The following is a 14,349-nucleotide window of genomic DNA, read 5'->3' as shown; positions in this document are numbered from 1 at the left end:
GAAAGCAAATGGGTTTAAATAATAAATGTGGAACAGGGGAGTGGACACTGTGGGACCCAACAAACTTACGTGGACAAACAAACGTTTGAGGTGTAAATCTGAGTGTGTACGTGGCGCCTTATGATTGGATAATGTCAATCGAATGGTCTAAATTGGTGAACAAGACAGCCAATATCCACGTCACTCGGGGACAATAATTGGATCGACCTAGAAACCTTTGGATATGCTCGGACGAATATCCAAAACCCCAAGACTAAAATTCTATTTGTTTTACAATAAAAAAATATATAAAAATATATTATTTATTTTTTAATGTCTCCCTTATCTGTATATATCTTGGGTGACTCAATTTTTTTATAACAAAATTTATATTTTAATAATTTTGAATAATTTTATATTAATTTAATATTAATGGAGTAACTCAATTTAAAACATGATAGAATTTAAAATGGGGTAAATCAAATATCTTGTTGACAGCATCATCTTTGCCACTAGATCTACATGCATCAGTATATTCCATGAGTCGGTCTATTTTATTTCAATCTTGCCCGAAATAATAGATTTGTATCAATATTTGGTTTTCTGCCGGGAATGAGAAATAAAAATGTTTTATGCATATTAAAATTGGTAAAAACTTGTGTGAGACAGTCTCACGGGTCGTATTTTGTGAGACAGATCTCTTATTTGGGTCATCCATGAAAAAATATTACTTTTTATGCTAAGAGTATTAATTTTTATTGTAAATATCGGTAGGATTGGTCTGTCTCACATATAAAGATTCGTTAGACCGTCTCACAAGAGACCTACTCATTAAAATATGTGATGATATAATTCTTGATTCAACAAAATATTTTGTTTCAAATTCAATATATTTCTGTAGATTTGGAAATATAAAATTTTTAATTTATTGTCTTGAAAAAAATTAATCGATTTAAATTCTGCATAATAATAATGATAAAGATAATGATTCATGGTCTGTAGCAAGTCTGGTTAATTTCATTCTTTTCCAAAATGTAAAAAATCATGTGATAAATTCTATTAATTTAATAGACGCAGATCAATTTTTTTTTTAAAATTTTATAAAATTGATAAAATATGATTTGATTCAATTTTTATGTAAAATGGAACAAAATAGCAGTTAAAACCCTAGATTTTTTTTAATGGGTATGCCGAATGGGATGATGTGGGGCCAGCTTGCTACGGTTGACTATAAACGCGGCGCCAAGACACTGGTCGAGTTTTTGTTGCTTTTTGGGGGCATTTTGGTCTTTGTACTCGAGCAATCATTCACAGATGAGTCAATCGAGATAGGATGAAGATGGTGAATACTATATTAAAATGCACGACAAGTTGTGGAAAAGACCCTTTTCTGGTTTCTACCTCTTCAATTTTTTTTATATAAAAAAAAAAAATTTCAACAGCAAACACGATAATTCGATCTTTATATTAAAAAAAATAAAGATTTTATTTATTTTAAATTTTTTTTCTCCATTTGATAGAACCAATTCTAGGTAGATTCATAATTCTTGAAAATCGAAGGTTTGAGAAAATGAGGTACGAGGTCTAGTAATTATCCACTCATCATTTCATTATTAAAATAATGAAATGTGAATATGACTTAATTATTATAATTATTACTTAAAGATAAGTGAATTGTTGATTATTTAATACTAATTACGCAATCAACTTGTGAAAATCATGTATATTATTATAAACTAATATTGGTTGGTATTGATCTGTTTAAGAGTTCGCAAAGTCAAGGTCTCCTCGTACGCTATGGCATTAAAAAACCAAGTGGATAAACTTTAACTCATATTCAAAACGTGTGAACTTGTGCTATGAAATGATTACGTTGTTTGAATATGCTAATGATAATTCCAAATAATAAAAGCATCTAATTTCCATAATTTAATTTTATATATGTCACTTGTCGTGACTACTAATTCATTCACTAATTATCTTACTTTCTTTCTAAAACCGCTATTTTTTTAGCTCTACTTAAATTTATATGACCAACGTAGTTCTTAATAACTGATTTTAAAAACATAATAATCTTTTGTAAACACTTCCTCAATAAATAAAAATACATAGACTTAATGTTGCATTCATTAACATGAACATTATACTAATTTTACAGCACATTATCTATGTCTTCTCAGTTTGAGTCTGTCCTACAAAACTTGTCGAGATTTACTTCCAATATTTTTTTTAATTCAAAGAATTAAGGTTACAGGCGGCCGAAATATTTATTATTATTAATATACACGTGATCATTATATGCTGTTTTGGCTTCCTTATCCTTCTACGTTATCCATTCTCTCTTACGGACCAAAACCTGTATAATTGGATTATTGTATGTGAAATTATGGATGAAACTGACCCACAGCCATAGGCTAATATTATTAGTCATTTAATTATTGTTGTCATTAAGTTTTCATTATAAAAAAAATATATCGGACAATAGATGATTAGTTAGAACAAGCTTTAACTTGATAATAAATAATTTACTTTTGTGATGGTGCATGTTAAGTAACTCCAATTTGGATTTATTTGGAAATGGAGTGGGTAAGATTTAAGGAAGACAACAAAATCATGATAAAATCAGCTAGTGATTAATTAAGTTCATTATCAAGTGTCAAGATAATATGTGACCTTCTCGAGCAAGCTTATTATATATAACTTGTCTAATATGATTTATCTGACTAACGTAGTTTGAAAACTATTAGTTAGACTGAGAGTTTATTTAATGCACACCGAATAGTAGCAGCTGCGAGAACTCACGCCATCGTAAAAAGGGAAAAAAATTAGAGTGACATTTGACATCATATCATATCTATGTAAAAAAATGTAGATTACCAAATTATCATAATATGTCTAGTAATTGGATCGAGAGATTCAGGTTTGGTCTGGTTTGGTTTTTCTTCCTTTAGAGCTTTACTAATTTTTTGGAACAGGTTGATCCGGTATGTGATTATGGTTTTTCTCATATAAAAAAAGTAATTAATTATAATTTAAATTTTTATAAAAATAAAAGTTCTACTTCAAAATACTCCAAATTATATATGTACGTCTTTTTATTATAATAAATTTTTATTAAGACACTTTTTTTTTAATAATTAAGACACATATTTTGGATCACGTGTTGCTGGGCTGCCCTTTTAACTGTGTGTAATATACTGATATCCAATCACATTGTTTGGCTGGATTCCTCCGCTAATTCATGCCAGTATTCTAAGCCCATGAAGTAAAAGCGTACACGTGAGTTGGTTCATTTTCATTAAGAAATGTGCTGGGGATTCTGTGGATGTCCGAAACACAGAGAATTGGACATGGTTTTTGGTTGAGCTTTTAGGTGGAGGAGATGAAAGCAAGTGGACTTTTCTATACGGGCGTTGGACTAAATAATTTCCGAGTGTTGTGTTATTCGGGAGCAATTATGATCAAGAAAAGGAAGAATGACTCTATTTTTTTCACAGAGCAACACACGCATAGATTGATGAGAGATCAAATACACTTCAAGAAAATACACAGCAAGTATTAAGAACACCACATACAATAATGCACACCAGAATCAAGGCTTCCTGTATCAACCTCTATCGTCTCTTTCTTCGATCACCTTGAACTCTCTCTGATTATTTTCTCACTTGATGGCTCTGAGATCAAAAGAATTGTGTGCCATCTCCGGTTTCCCCAGCCTTTATATCCATTGACTTGTGCTTCCAGTTACCCGATTGTTAGCCTCCCTTTCTGTTTTGGCCCTATAGAATCTTACTAGATTAGCCACCTCCAGTTATGGCCACTTACCGGAATGATCCGTTGCTATATTTGCAAAGAAAGTGAGCCAACTTACAGGCACCATCTTCAACAATCTCCACCATGACAATAAAATTGGTTGTTCTCCAACCCCCTTCCTTGTTAAGACCATTCCACCACCTTGATCAAGTCAAGACAATGCTTGAGCTTGACTTGAGGCAATGCTTTTGTCAACATGTATGCAGGGTTATCCTCAGAATGTATATTTTCAATTAGCACCTAAATTTTTGAGGTTACATCCCTTACAAAAAGTAGCTTGACATCAATGTGCTTCGACCTTTTGTGATATACTTGATGCTTTGTTAAGTGTATGGCACTTTGATTGTCATAATGCACCACTAGGCTTTCTAGATTAATCCCCAACTCAGTTGTCATTCCTTTTAGCCAAAGTTTTTCCTTCACTTCTTCGGTGATAGCTATATACTTTGCCTCCGTTGTAGACAAGGCCACCAGAGATTGCAAGGAAGTTTTCCAACTGACAACTATTCCAAACAAATAGAATACAAATCCAGTTAATTATTTTCTTGTATCCAAACTTCCACCATAATCTGAGTCCACATATACAACTATTGGACACCATTCTGCTCTTGTCTTTAAAATAAGAGTCCTAGGTTAGAGGATCTTCTTAGATATCTCAAAACCCATTTCAAAGCATCCCAATGAGGCAGTCCTGAATTTGCCATGAATCTCGAAACTACACTGATGGAATGTGCTAAGTCAGGCCTACTACTTATCATTGTATATATGATACTCCCCACTTGACTTGAATAAGGTATTTGATATGTTTCTTTCGTTTCATCCTCTGTCTCTTGTGACTGCTTGGCAGAAAGTTTGAAATGTTGGCCAAGAGGGCTTGTAATCGGCTTGGATTCATGCATTCTAAACCGTTGCTGAACCTTGTTTATATATGGACTCTGATGAAGAAACTTCTTGTTATTTTTCCTGTCCTTTCTCATCTCCATCCCCAAGATTCTCCTAGATTCACCAAGAACTTCATATCAAACTCAGAACTTAGAAGTTGTTTGATAGAGTGTATTTCATCCTTACTTGCACTGACAATCAACATATCATCTACGTACAAAAGTAGATGTAGCCTGACAAAGTTATTTTCCCCCTTCATATAGACAGCTGTCATAGCTACATTGAGTGAAATTTATCTTGATCATAAATTAATCGAATCTCTTGTACCATAGCCTTGGACTTTGTTTAAGTCCACAAAGTGATTTCTTGAGAAGACAAACTTTGCCAGAGTTGGCTCAAGTGCTATAGCCTTCGGGCTGGTTCATGAATTTCATCTCCTCGAGTTCCCGATGCATGAATGCTTTTTTTACATCGAGTTACTCTAATTCCAGTTTATATTGAGCTGTCAAAGCTAATATCATTCGAATAGAACAATGTTTGACAACAGGAGAGTAGATCTCATTAAAGTCTACTCCTTCTTGTTGGGGAAATCCCTTTGTGACTAGCCTAGTCTTGTACCTCGTCTCTTCCTTTCCTGCATACCATCTTTGATTTTATATATCCATTTGCAACACACTATGTGTTCATTTTTTGGTTTGTTATCCAATGTCCAAGTTTGATTCTTTTCCAAAGAATCAATTTCCTCTTGCTTAACTTTGAACCATTATTCTTATCTTTGCATAAGATGGCTTCTTTGTATGTGGATGGCTCAATGAACTCTATGCTTTCTACCACAGATAAGGTATAATGGACTAAAGTCAGCATGACCAAACCCTTCTGGTGGTTTGATGACCCCTTTCTGTCGGTCTCTGGTTAGCCAATGGGACCCGGAGTCATGATCTTGTTGAGGTTCTGTCGAGTCAACTTCCTGGTGAATTTGTTCATCTTCTTGCACTGTGGTTTCACCTGGAAGCTCCACCTCAACTTGTGAATTGATTTCAGCCCCTTTACCACTGGATGCAGAATTGCTATTGTTCCGATAACCCATTCTGGTCTTATTAAAGACAACATCTCCTAGCTCTTTCAACCAATTTGTCTTCTTTACATGAGAGCATGCTAAGCAACCAAAGATTCTGATATTGGAATAATCTGCGGAAGAACCACTTCAAACTTCTTCAAACTTCCATTGGAGTCATAAACTCTATTGCCCTTGATGGATACTGATTTATTAGGTAGGCTGCGGTGGTAATAGCTTCCCCCAAAAAAGTCTTTGCTAGTGCATTGAGTATCATGCAATGAACCCTTTCCAAGAGTGTGCGATTTATTCGTTCGGCTAAACCATTTTGTTGTGGGGTTGAACTCAGTGTTCGGTGTCTTGTAATACCATTCTTGGAACAAAATTCCTTGAATTATTCTGGCATATATTCAAGGCCATTGTCTGTTCTTAAATACTTCAGCTTCAAGTCCAACTTATTCCCAGTATGCTGAATCCAATTCCTGAACTTGGTTATGGCCTCATGCTCGATTTTAAGTATATATACCTAGACACACCTTGAGTAACATCTATGATAGACATGAAATATTTTCCACCTCCATGCGTAAGGGTTCTAGCTGGTCCCCATAAATCGGAGTGCACAAAATCAAATGGCCTAGTTGTGGTGTGTTTAGCTTGAGTGAACTTCTCTCTTTTGGCCCTTCCCAATATACAATTTTCACATAGATCTAACTTCTGAATTTTATGACCACATATCAGATTTTGTTTAGTCAATTCAACCTGACCTCTCTCACTCACATGACCCAGCATCAAGTGCCACAATCTTGATGAATCCAGAGGGGTCTGCACAGTGGCAGACACACCAACAACAGTCTTCCCTTGCAACACACATAATTCATTCCTTTTTATTGCTTTCATGACCACTAAAGACCCTTTAGACACACTTAACAATCCATTATCTGACTTGAATGAGTACCCATCAGTGTCAAGAGTACCAAGGGAGATTAAGTCCTTTTAAGTTCGGGAATATACATTACATTATGGATTAGTTTTTCCCCACCAGTGTGCACTGATCAATATTCTGATAGATCCTCTTCCCTTTACTTTGCAAGATTTATTGTTTCCAAGAACAACAAGTCCCTCATCAAACTCCTCTAGCACTTCGAACCAAGACTTGGTGGGACAAATATGGAATGAGCAACCCAAATCTAATATCCATTCAGTACTTGAATCTTGATCTCTTACTGCCAATACATCAGCCGACTCATAACCATCGGATATTGTACCCACTTCTCCACTGTCCTTGACTTTGAATGGTGTCAATTTATTCTTTTCAAGGCAGTCCCTCTTATAGTGGTCTTCCTTGTGGCAATGGAAGCATTTGAACCTTGAATGAGTCTTGGATCTTTGTCTAGTCTTGTTCCCTTTTTGTACTTCTTCCTCGAGTTAACACACTTTGATCACCAAGAGAGTCACCACTGGATTGAAGTTTCTTTTCAAGTTCCTTTGATTGAATTGTCGACTGGACTTCTTCAATTGATATGGTTTGTTCTCTTCCATAGAGAAGTGCATCTCTGAAATTCTCGAAAGATCTTGGGAGTGCACTGAGCAAGATCAATTCTTCATCTTCATCCTTCGATTTGATTTCTATGTCCTCGAGATCATCTAGGATCTTAGTAAATTCATCCACTTCATCTATAATGTTCTTTTCATCAATAATCTTGAAAGAATATGATCTTTGCTTCAAATAGCAAGTGACTTTGTCATGTAGATATTTTCCAATTTAAGCCACATGCCAGCAGCCGTGGTTTCCTTGGATATTTCTAGTGGAGCTTTATCACCAAGGCATAGTATTATTGAACTTTGAGCTTTTCCACAATTTATGCTCTTTCCTTTTCCGTTAGAGTTGAGGACAGTTCCTCCTCCTTCTTGAAGGCTTCAGCTAATCCCTGTTGAATGAGGATTGGTCTCATATTGATTGTTCATAACCGAAAATCGCTTTTGCCAGAGAATTTTTGAATTTTGAACCGCACCAAACCTTTCTTGATCGAAGATTCCCGATTCCCATAGACGGCGCCACTTGTTATGTTATTCGGGAACTATTATGATCAAGAAAAGGAAGAATATTTTTCTCAGAGCAACACACACACCTCCAGTTATGGCCACTTACTGGAACCTGTTGCTATATCTGGCAACAAAGTGAGCCAAACTTATAGGCACCATCTTCACCACCGTGTTTAATTTGGATGCAGATATTTGATCCCACGGTATGAGATTGCATCAGAATAGCTCATAAAAGTTCCACCAGTGCATTGGCCTGAATGCATCTCACTTTTCTACTAAACAGCAGTTAAGCTCTCTCTATACACACACACACACACACACACACACACACGTGTGTGTGTGGTTCTTATGAAAAGAGGGATCAATGTTGTTTAAAAAGGGATGCACGATCTTGTTGTTCCTGGTAAAAGTGACTAATATAATGAAGGGGAAAAATGTCTGAGACCACAGGAAATGAATTTCAGAGAAAAAAATAAAAATAATGATGGTATTCTTACATTGCTTCAAAAGATGATGAAAAAACACATTAATTTCTATAAAATAGTATCAAAAAACAAAACAAAAACAAATTTCGAATACGCATTAAACTTATTATTTCTCACTATTATATTCAAATCAATGTTCACTTTCTCTCAAATATAAATGCTACATTTTTTCTGTCATTCATCTTAAACATATAGTCAAATGTCTATATTTGATATTATTTTCTTTATTTTTTTTTTTTACCATTTTATCACTATTCATTAAATAAATAACCACTTCCAATAATAGTTTACATCATATTAAAACATTCATTAAATAAAGGTAAAAATGAAAATTTTCTTTGTAAAATAGGTTTTTTTTTTCCAGATAAATTTCTTAATATGTATGAAAACGCAGATAAACCTATATATACAAGACATGTGGAACATATACAAAGTATTATGATAAACGCAGATAAACCTACTATCGCACACGGGATGTATGTGCCTAAATATTATAAATACCAATAAAATATGTTATACTTAAAAGAATTTATTAGTCTATGAGATAAACTAATATGCATAAATATTATAAAAAGAAATATTATGAAATGTGGAAGATGATCATCCTTTAGTTGATGGATTTAGTAGATTTAAAATGTTGAAGGTTGTTAGTTATACTTAGGAGTATTCAAATTTTGGATTAAAACAAAAACAAAAAATTCAAATAGAAAAAGCCAAGCACCAAACCGAACAAAAAATCGAATTATTAAATTCGAATATAAATGTAAATCAAAATTTATATGGTTTGATTTCATATTATGTATGTCAGATTGAACCGGTCGAAAAAACCGAAGTTTCATTCAATTAATGATTTTAATTATATTTATATTTTATATTTTGAGATGATATTTAGTTAATGAAGAATCATTTTGAGTAATTTTTAGTTGATTTTTGTTTAGTTAATTTATTTAGATTTTATATTTAAATATTTTACTATTAAATTATCTAAGAAGATAATATATTATATTTTAAAATATATTTTTACTATTACTTTAAATAATTGTCAAAGCCGAATTAATCGAACCAAAATAATCGAAGTGTTTTGATAGAACATCGAACTCAACCAAATGAAAACGGTTCGGATATCAGATTATATATTTAAAAAATTTAAAAAATACCAAAAACTGAACCGACCGATGAACACTCCTAACCATACTTCTTCTCTCATATTTTTACATCCACATTTTGATTGTAAAAAGAAAATGAAGGTAGTTTTTTGGATTTGATCATACCAAAACGTACCAAGAAGTTTTTATGGTGTGCACATTCTGATTAGCGTTTAATGACAAAAAAAACTATGATTAATTAACGTAAAAAGCGAAAGAGATAAAAAAAAATTCTTTTTAGGTCAACAGAAATTTTGGCATGACTTTCCCATAAGTAAGACATCCCAAAAAATTGAAGACAACACAAACAATATTTATGTACTCGAAATAAAGTCATGTTATAAATCCATAAACCTATAGTCTCACTGATCAGGACTATACACATGCAAAACCAACAAGGTCCGATCACATAACTAATCAGTCTTAAATATCGTAAAAATATCAATACAGCTACTCATGACATCTTTCCAACAAATGCATGGCTCGATATTTTGAAATATGGAAAATTGCGTATTTAGTAGATTTATAAAGTGGAAAGAAGTTATACTTCATCTTTCCTATTTATACATCCACGTTTTAATTTTAAAAAGAAAATAAAGATAGTTTGGCCATACCAAAACTTACTAAGAGATTTTTATGTTGGCCACATTTTTTATGAAAATAGAAAAGATACAAGGGGAAGTTGGTGAAAAATCCCCAATCAAAACATTTCTTTGGGTTCACTCCCTACCCACAAAATTGTGGTACTATGTCATACAAATTGTGGTACACTTCATGTGGAAATGTGGTACACTTCATATGGAAATGTGGTACTAAAAAAGTACCCAAGGACTGAACACAAAAAAAAAACGACGGATGGAGACTGAAGACCAATTTCTCGAAGATATAAATGTAAATGTATTAATTACGTTCTCAATTATTTTAAAAAAATCCCAAAAGAAGCAGCAACAATAACATACCACGCTCCCAATTCCAAACGAACTGCAAATCACTCGTATCCGTGCAAAAGGTACAATCTTTACGTATAAATACTTGTATATATTTTCTCAGCAAGAAAGCAAATCCCACGAGATGTCCGAGTTTTCCATCTTCATTTATGTCCTTCACCAACTCGCCATTCCTCTTGAGATTGACCCTTTTGTATTCTTCATCGTGTACTATTAATATTCCCCTAACCTACCCTTTTTCTCTCTCTTTTTCCCCTTCTTACTTTACGATGATTAGACCACGTCTCAGCGTCAGTCACCACCTTAACGGGGCCCGCCGAGGAATCACTCAGCTCATCGCCGTGTAAACTACGTATGTTTGTTTTCATTTTTTTGGGTGTATTGGGAATTATACGTATTGTTCTTGCACCTCGTGGCACTTGTGTGTTGTATCCGGTAGTTGTACGTGGAATTTTGTTTTTCTCTTGATGAAATAATGGAGCTTTCTGAGATGGGTTTTGTGCAAAGAACATGGTTTTGAATGATAGCTAAGACTTAAAGGAAGGATAGCGTGAGAGATTACTCTCTAGGTAAGCCAAAATCCTAAAATTGCTTGTTTAAAGAATTGATGTTGGTTTGCGTTATCGAATGGGAGGGGACTGATAAATTTTTATTTGAATCAATTATTGTTATTGTTTGGTTGTCAATGGGGAGTTTCATGGTGGGTTTTCCTTTAATTTCAAGAAAATTGATAACATAATTGTTTTTTATTCCGTGTTTGTATTGTCGGTTTTTTGTAGGATAGAGTATCGATTCATCCTGTTGGGACTGTGTGGCGGAGTTTCAAGGCTTTAGTGGAAGGTGGGATTTGATTTTGCAGCTTAAAGGGGGTTGTATTTGTTTTTGAAGTCTTTTTGTCTGATTTTGATGCGGCATGAAATATTTGAAGGTTTTTAATTTTTCCTGGCCTGCGTGAAATTTTGACCCATTTTAGTTTCATCTGTCTGCAGTTTTATTGTTAGTTGAAACTTTGTTTCCATATGAACGTGTGATATTTGAAGGGCCATTTTATTTTGGTTGTAGCAGCTATTGGTTTTATGTGCTCTTGATTGGTTTCAGGGTTCTTAAACTCTGATGGAGGTGGAAATGGGATCTTCCCTTTTTGCATTTTGATGTGCTGGAAAAGTTTAGTTCGATATATGTGAGCGGTATGGAGATTTCGTAGCATAGTTTTTGTTCTACAGGAGGAAGAAAAGGTGAACCAAGTAGCGACTATTTATATTGGTAAAATTAATTAAATCACCATAAATGGATGAAGAGGCAACTTCTTGGATAAGGAGAACAAATTTTTCTCACACTGTTTGTCACCGTTTTGATGCTTCAAGATTGGGGTCTGTTCCTTTCACCATTCAGCCAAATAGTAAATCAAGTGTCAAATCTAGACCGGAATCAGGTAGAGTAAATAATCCGATACCAGGACCAAATGTCGTCCAAATTCAGCGGCACCCTACTGCTAATACACAGAGGGCTATATCCCCCCACCCTGAAACAAAGGTTTCTGACACCTTTAAGGAAGCCAGGTCTCTTCAGAGGAGATTCTCAACCCCACATCCACAACGGAAAGAGCACGAGAAAGGAATCGTTGGCAAGTTGTTCCGTAAGGATTCCCGTGAAATCAAGTCTCCTCCTTCGAGGTTGTCAAGGAACCATAGCCCCCTTAGGCACTTCACATCAATGAAGTTTCACGAGAAGGCTAGAAGCCGCAAGGAGTCGGGTTGGACAAAGTATTTTGATCATGGTGGGGGAAGGGTCACCTCTGTAGATACTGCTGATGAGCAGATGATTGATCTTTCGAAATTATTTTTAGGGCTAAGATTTGCACACGGGGCACATAGTCAGCTTTACCATGGGATGTACATGGGCGAACCTGTTGCAGTGAAAGTTATTAGGGTCCCAGATGATGACGAAAATGGAGATTTAGGTGGTCGGTTGGAGAAGCAATTTGTTAGAGAGGTTACTCTCTTGTCTCGTCTCCACCATCAAAATGTTATAAGGGTATTTGTTTTTGCTCAACAGATCTTCTGTATTTGATTTTCATTTGTCTTTTTCATTGAGATTTCAGTTATACTATTGATTGGATTTTGATCTTATTGTTTTTGAATCTAAGGTATCCTGATGTCTTAGTAATGCTGTTGATTGATAATGTAGCTTGTAGGGGCATGCCGAAAACCTCTAGTCTTTTGTATTGTCACTGAGTATTTGATGGAGGGCTCGTTGAGAGCATACTTGCACAAGCTTGAGCATAAATCTCTTCAGTTGCAAAAGTTAATCTCGATGGCTTTGGATATTGCACGAGGAATGGAATTTATTCACTCACAGGGTGTTGTTCACAGGGATCTTAAACCTGAAAATGTTCTGATTAGTGAAGATTTCCACATGAAAGTTGCCGATTTTGGTATTGCATGTGATGATGCACACTGTGATCTTTTGGCAGATGATCCAGGAACTTATCGATGGATGGCTCCTGAAATGATTAAAAGAAAGCATTATGGAAAGAAGGTTGATGTATATAGCTTTGGACTCATTTTATGGGAACTTGTGGCGGGAAACATCCCTTATGAAGATATGACACCTATACAAGCAGCTTTTGCTGTGGTGAACAAGGTACATCCGTTTCTCTTTGATATGTTTTGTGTTTTTTTCAAATCCATAGGTATAACCAAAAGTACCATTTCAGAATTTGAGGCCCTCTATACCTTTCGACTGCCCCCTGGTCATGAAAGCTTTGATTGAACAATGCTGGTCGTTACATCCAGACAAGAGGCCCGAATTTTGGCAGATAGTGAAGGTGCTAGAGGAGTTTGAGTTGTCATTGGCTCGTGATGGGACCCTTAATCTGGTACAGAACCCAGCATGTCATGACCATAAGAAGGGATTGCTTCGTTGGATTCAAAAACTCGGTCCTAATAATCAGACCACTACATCGATGCCTAAACCAAAATTCTCTTGATTTTAAGCCCATTATCGACCTGTTGGTTTTGCCTGATCCACTGTATTACAAGTGTTGTGCCAAGCTTCTTTTCTTGAATTTCTCTGTTTTTCAGTATGCAAAAGTGACTGATCAGGTCTCATGGCGTTACCCCAGTTAATGGTCTTTGTAAAATACATGAGTACACCACATTGAATCACCATGTTTTTTTTTTCGGTAGTTTCTAACATTGTCTTATTTGATGTAAACTGGAGAAATCTTGTCTTATTTCCAATTCCCTATCATGTGCTCGTACATGAATTGCATCTTGGTTTATAGCTCTTGAATACATAAAGTTATCTTATAATTTGTGTTCATTACCATTGGCTTTTTGTCTCATCTTCTATTAAGATCGTGGGTTATTTTGCAAGTCTGCTCGTTTTGTGATGTGTAACTGAAGGCTGTTGCTGCGAATTTCTGGAAGCATCTTCCGCTTAACTACTGGTATGTACCATCCTCTTGTACCTGGTTTTGATACATTACTACTAAGTTGGAGATGTGGTAGTGCAGGATTCATTATTTTTGTACAAGGCGTCTGTGTTTTTGTTTATATGCTAGGCTCGGTATCATAATTCACACGAGCCATTAAGCTGGAGAAGTCGGTAGGTGGAAATTTTGGGTTTAATTTCTTGGTTACACGGGAAACCATTCATCCATGAGTTTTAAGAATGCATTTTCTGAGTAGAAGATTCTATCGGGGCTTTGGAAGAGACCCTTCAAAACGATCAAACTAAAGATTGAAACGTTATTTAGGATTAGGCACGTCCATCTTAAGAGTTGCACAAAATTTCACTCACATCAGTTTTTTTTCTTCTATGTATCGTTTGGTTCGATTGATAGGATAAATAAAATGATATATAGTAAATGTGATTGTAAAATGAAAGATAAGGATAAATAACATATTATGATAAATTATATGATGTTTGATATGATTTTAAATTGTTTGATTATCTTTTTTAATTATATTATGATTATTAAAACGTTCTACATTATA

General features: G+C 34.7%; 1 protein-coding gene across 7 annotated transcripts; it reads left to right on the top strand.

Moving 5' to 3' along the window:
- Positions 1 to 10,459: 10,459 nt before the first annotated feature.
- Positions 10,460 to 13,672, top strand: LOC140979776 (serine/threonine/tyrosine-protein kinase HT1-like). Of its 7 annotated transcripts, none has more exons than XM_073445356.1 (5): positions 10,460 to 10,700; positions 11,133 to 11,188; positions 11,447 to 12,382; positions 12,536 to 12,991; positions 13,065 to 13,672. In XM_073445356.1, the coding sequence occupies exons 3-5, from the start codon at positions 11,636 to 11,638 to the stop codon at positions 13,335 to 13,337; spliced, it is 1,476 nt and encodes a 491-aa protein (XP_073301457.1). In that variant the 5' UTR covers positions 10,460 to 10,700; positions 11,133 to 11,188; positions 11,447 to 11,635; the 3' UTR covers positions 13,338 to 13,672. The 7 variants fall into 7 exon arrangements, with proteins under 7 accessions (XP_073301457.1, XP_073301450.1, XP_073301473.1 ...); XM_073445349.1 differs by having other exon boundaries at positions 11,128 to 11,188; XM_073445364.1 differs by lacking the exon at positions 10,460 to 10,700 and adding an exon at positions 10,708 to 10,917.
- The last annotated feature ends 677 nt before the right edge of the window (positions 13,673 to 14,349 follow it).

This window comes from Primulina huaijiensis, chromosome 1, assembly GCF_012295235.1.
Source record: "Primulina huaijiensis isolate GDHJ02 chromosome 1, ASM1229523v2, whole genome shotgun sequence".
Classification (NCBI taxonomy): Eukaryota; Viridiplantae; Streptophyta; class Magnoliopsida; order Lamiales; family Gesneriaceae; genus Primulina; species Primulina huaijiensis.
The sequence above is the reverse complement of the archived record's forward strand: the minus strand, read 5'-3'. Positions and strand labels throughout refer to the sequence as shown.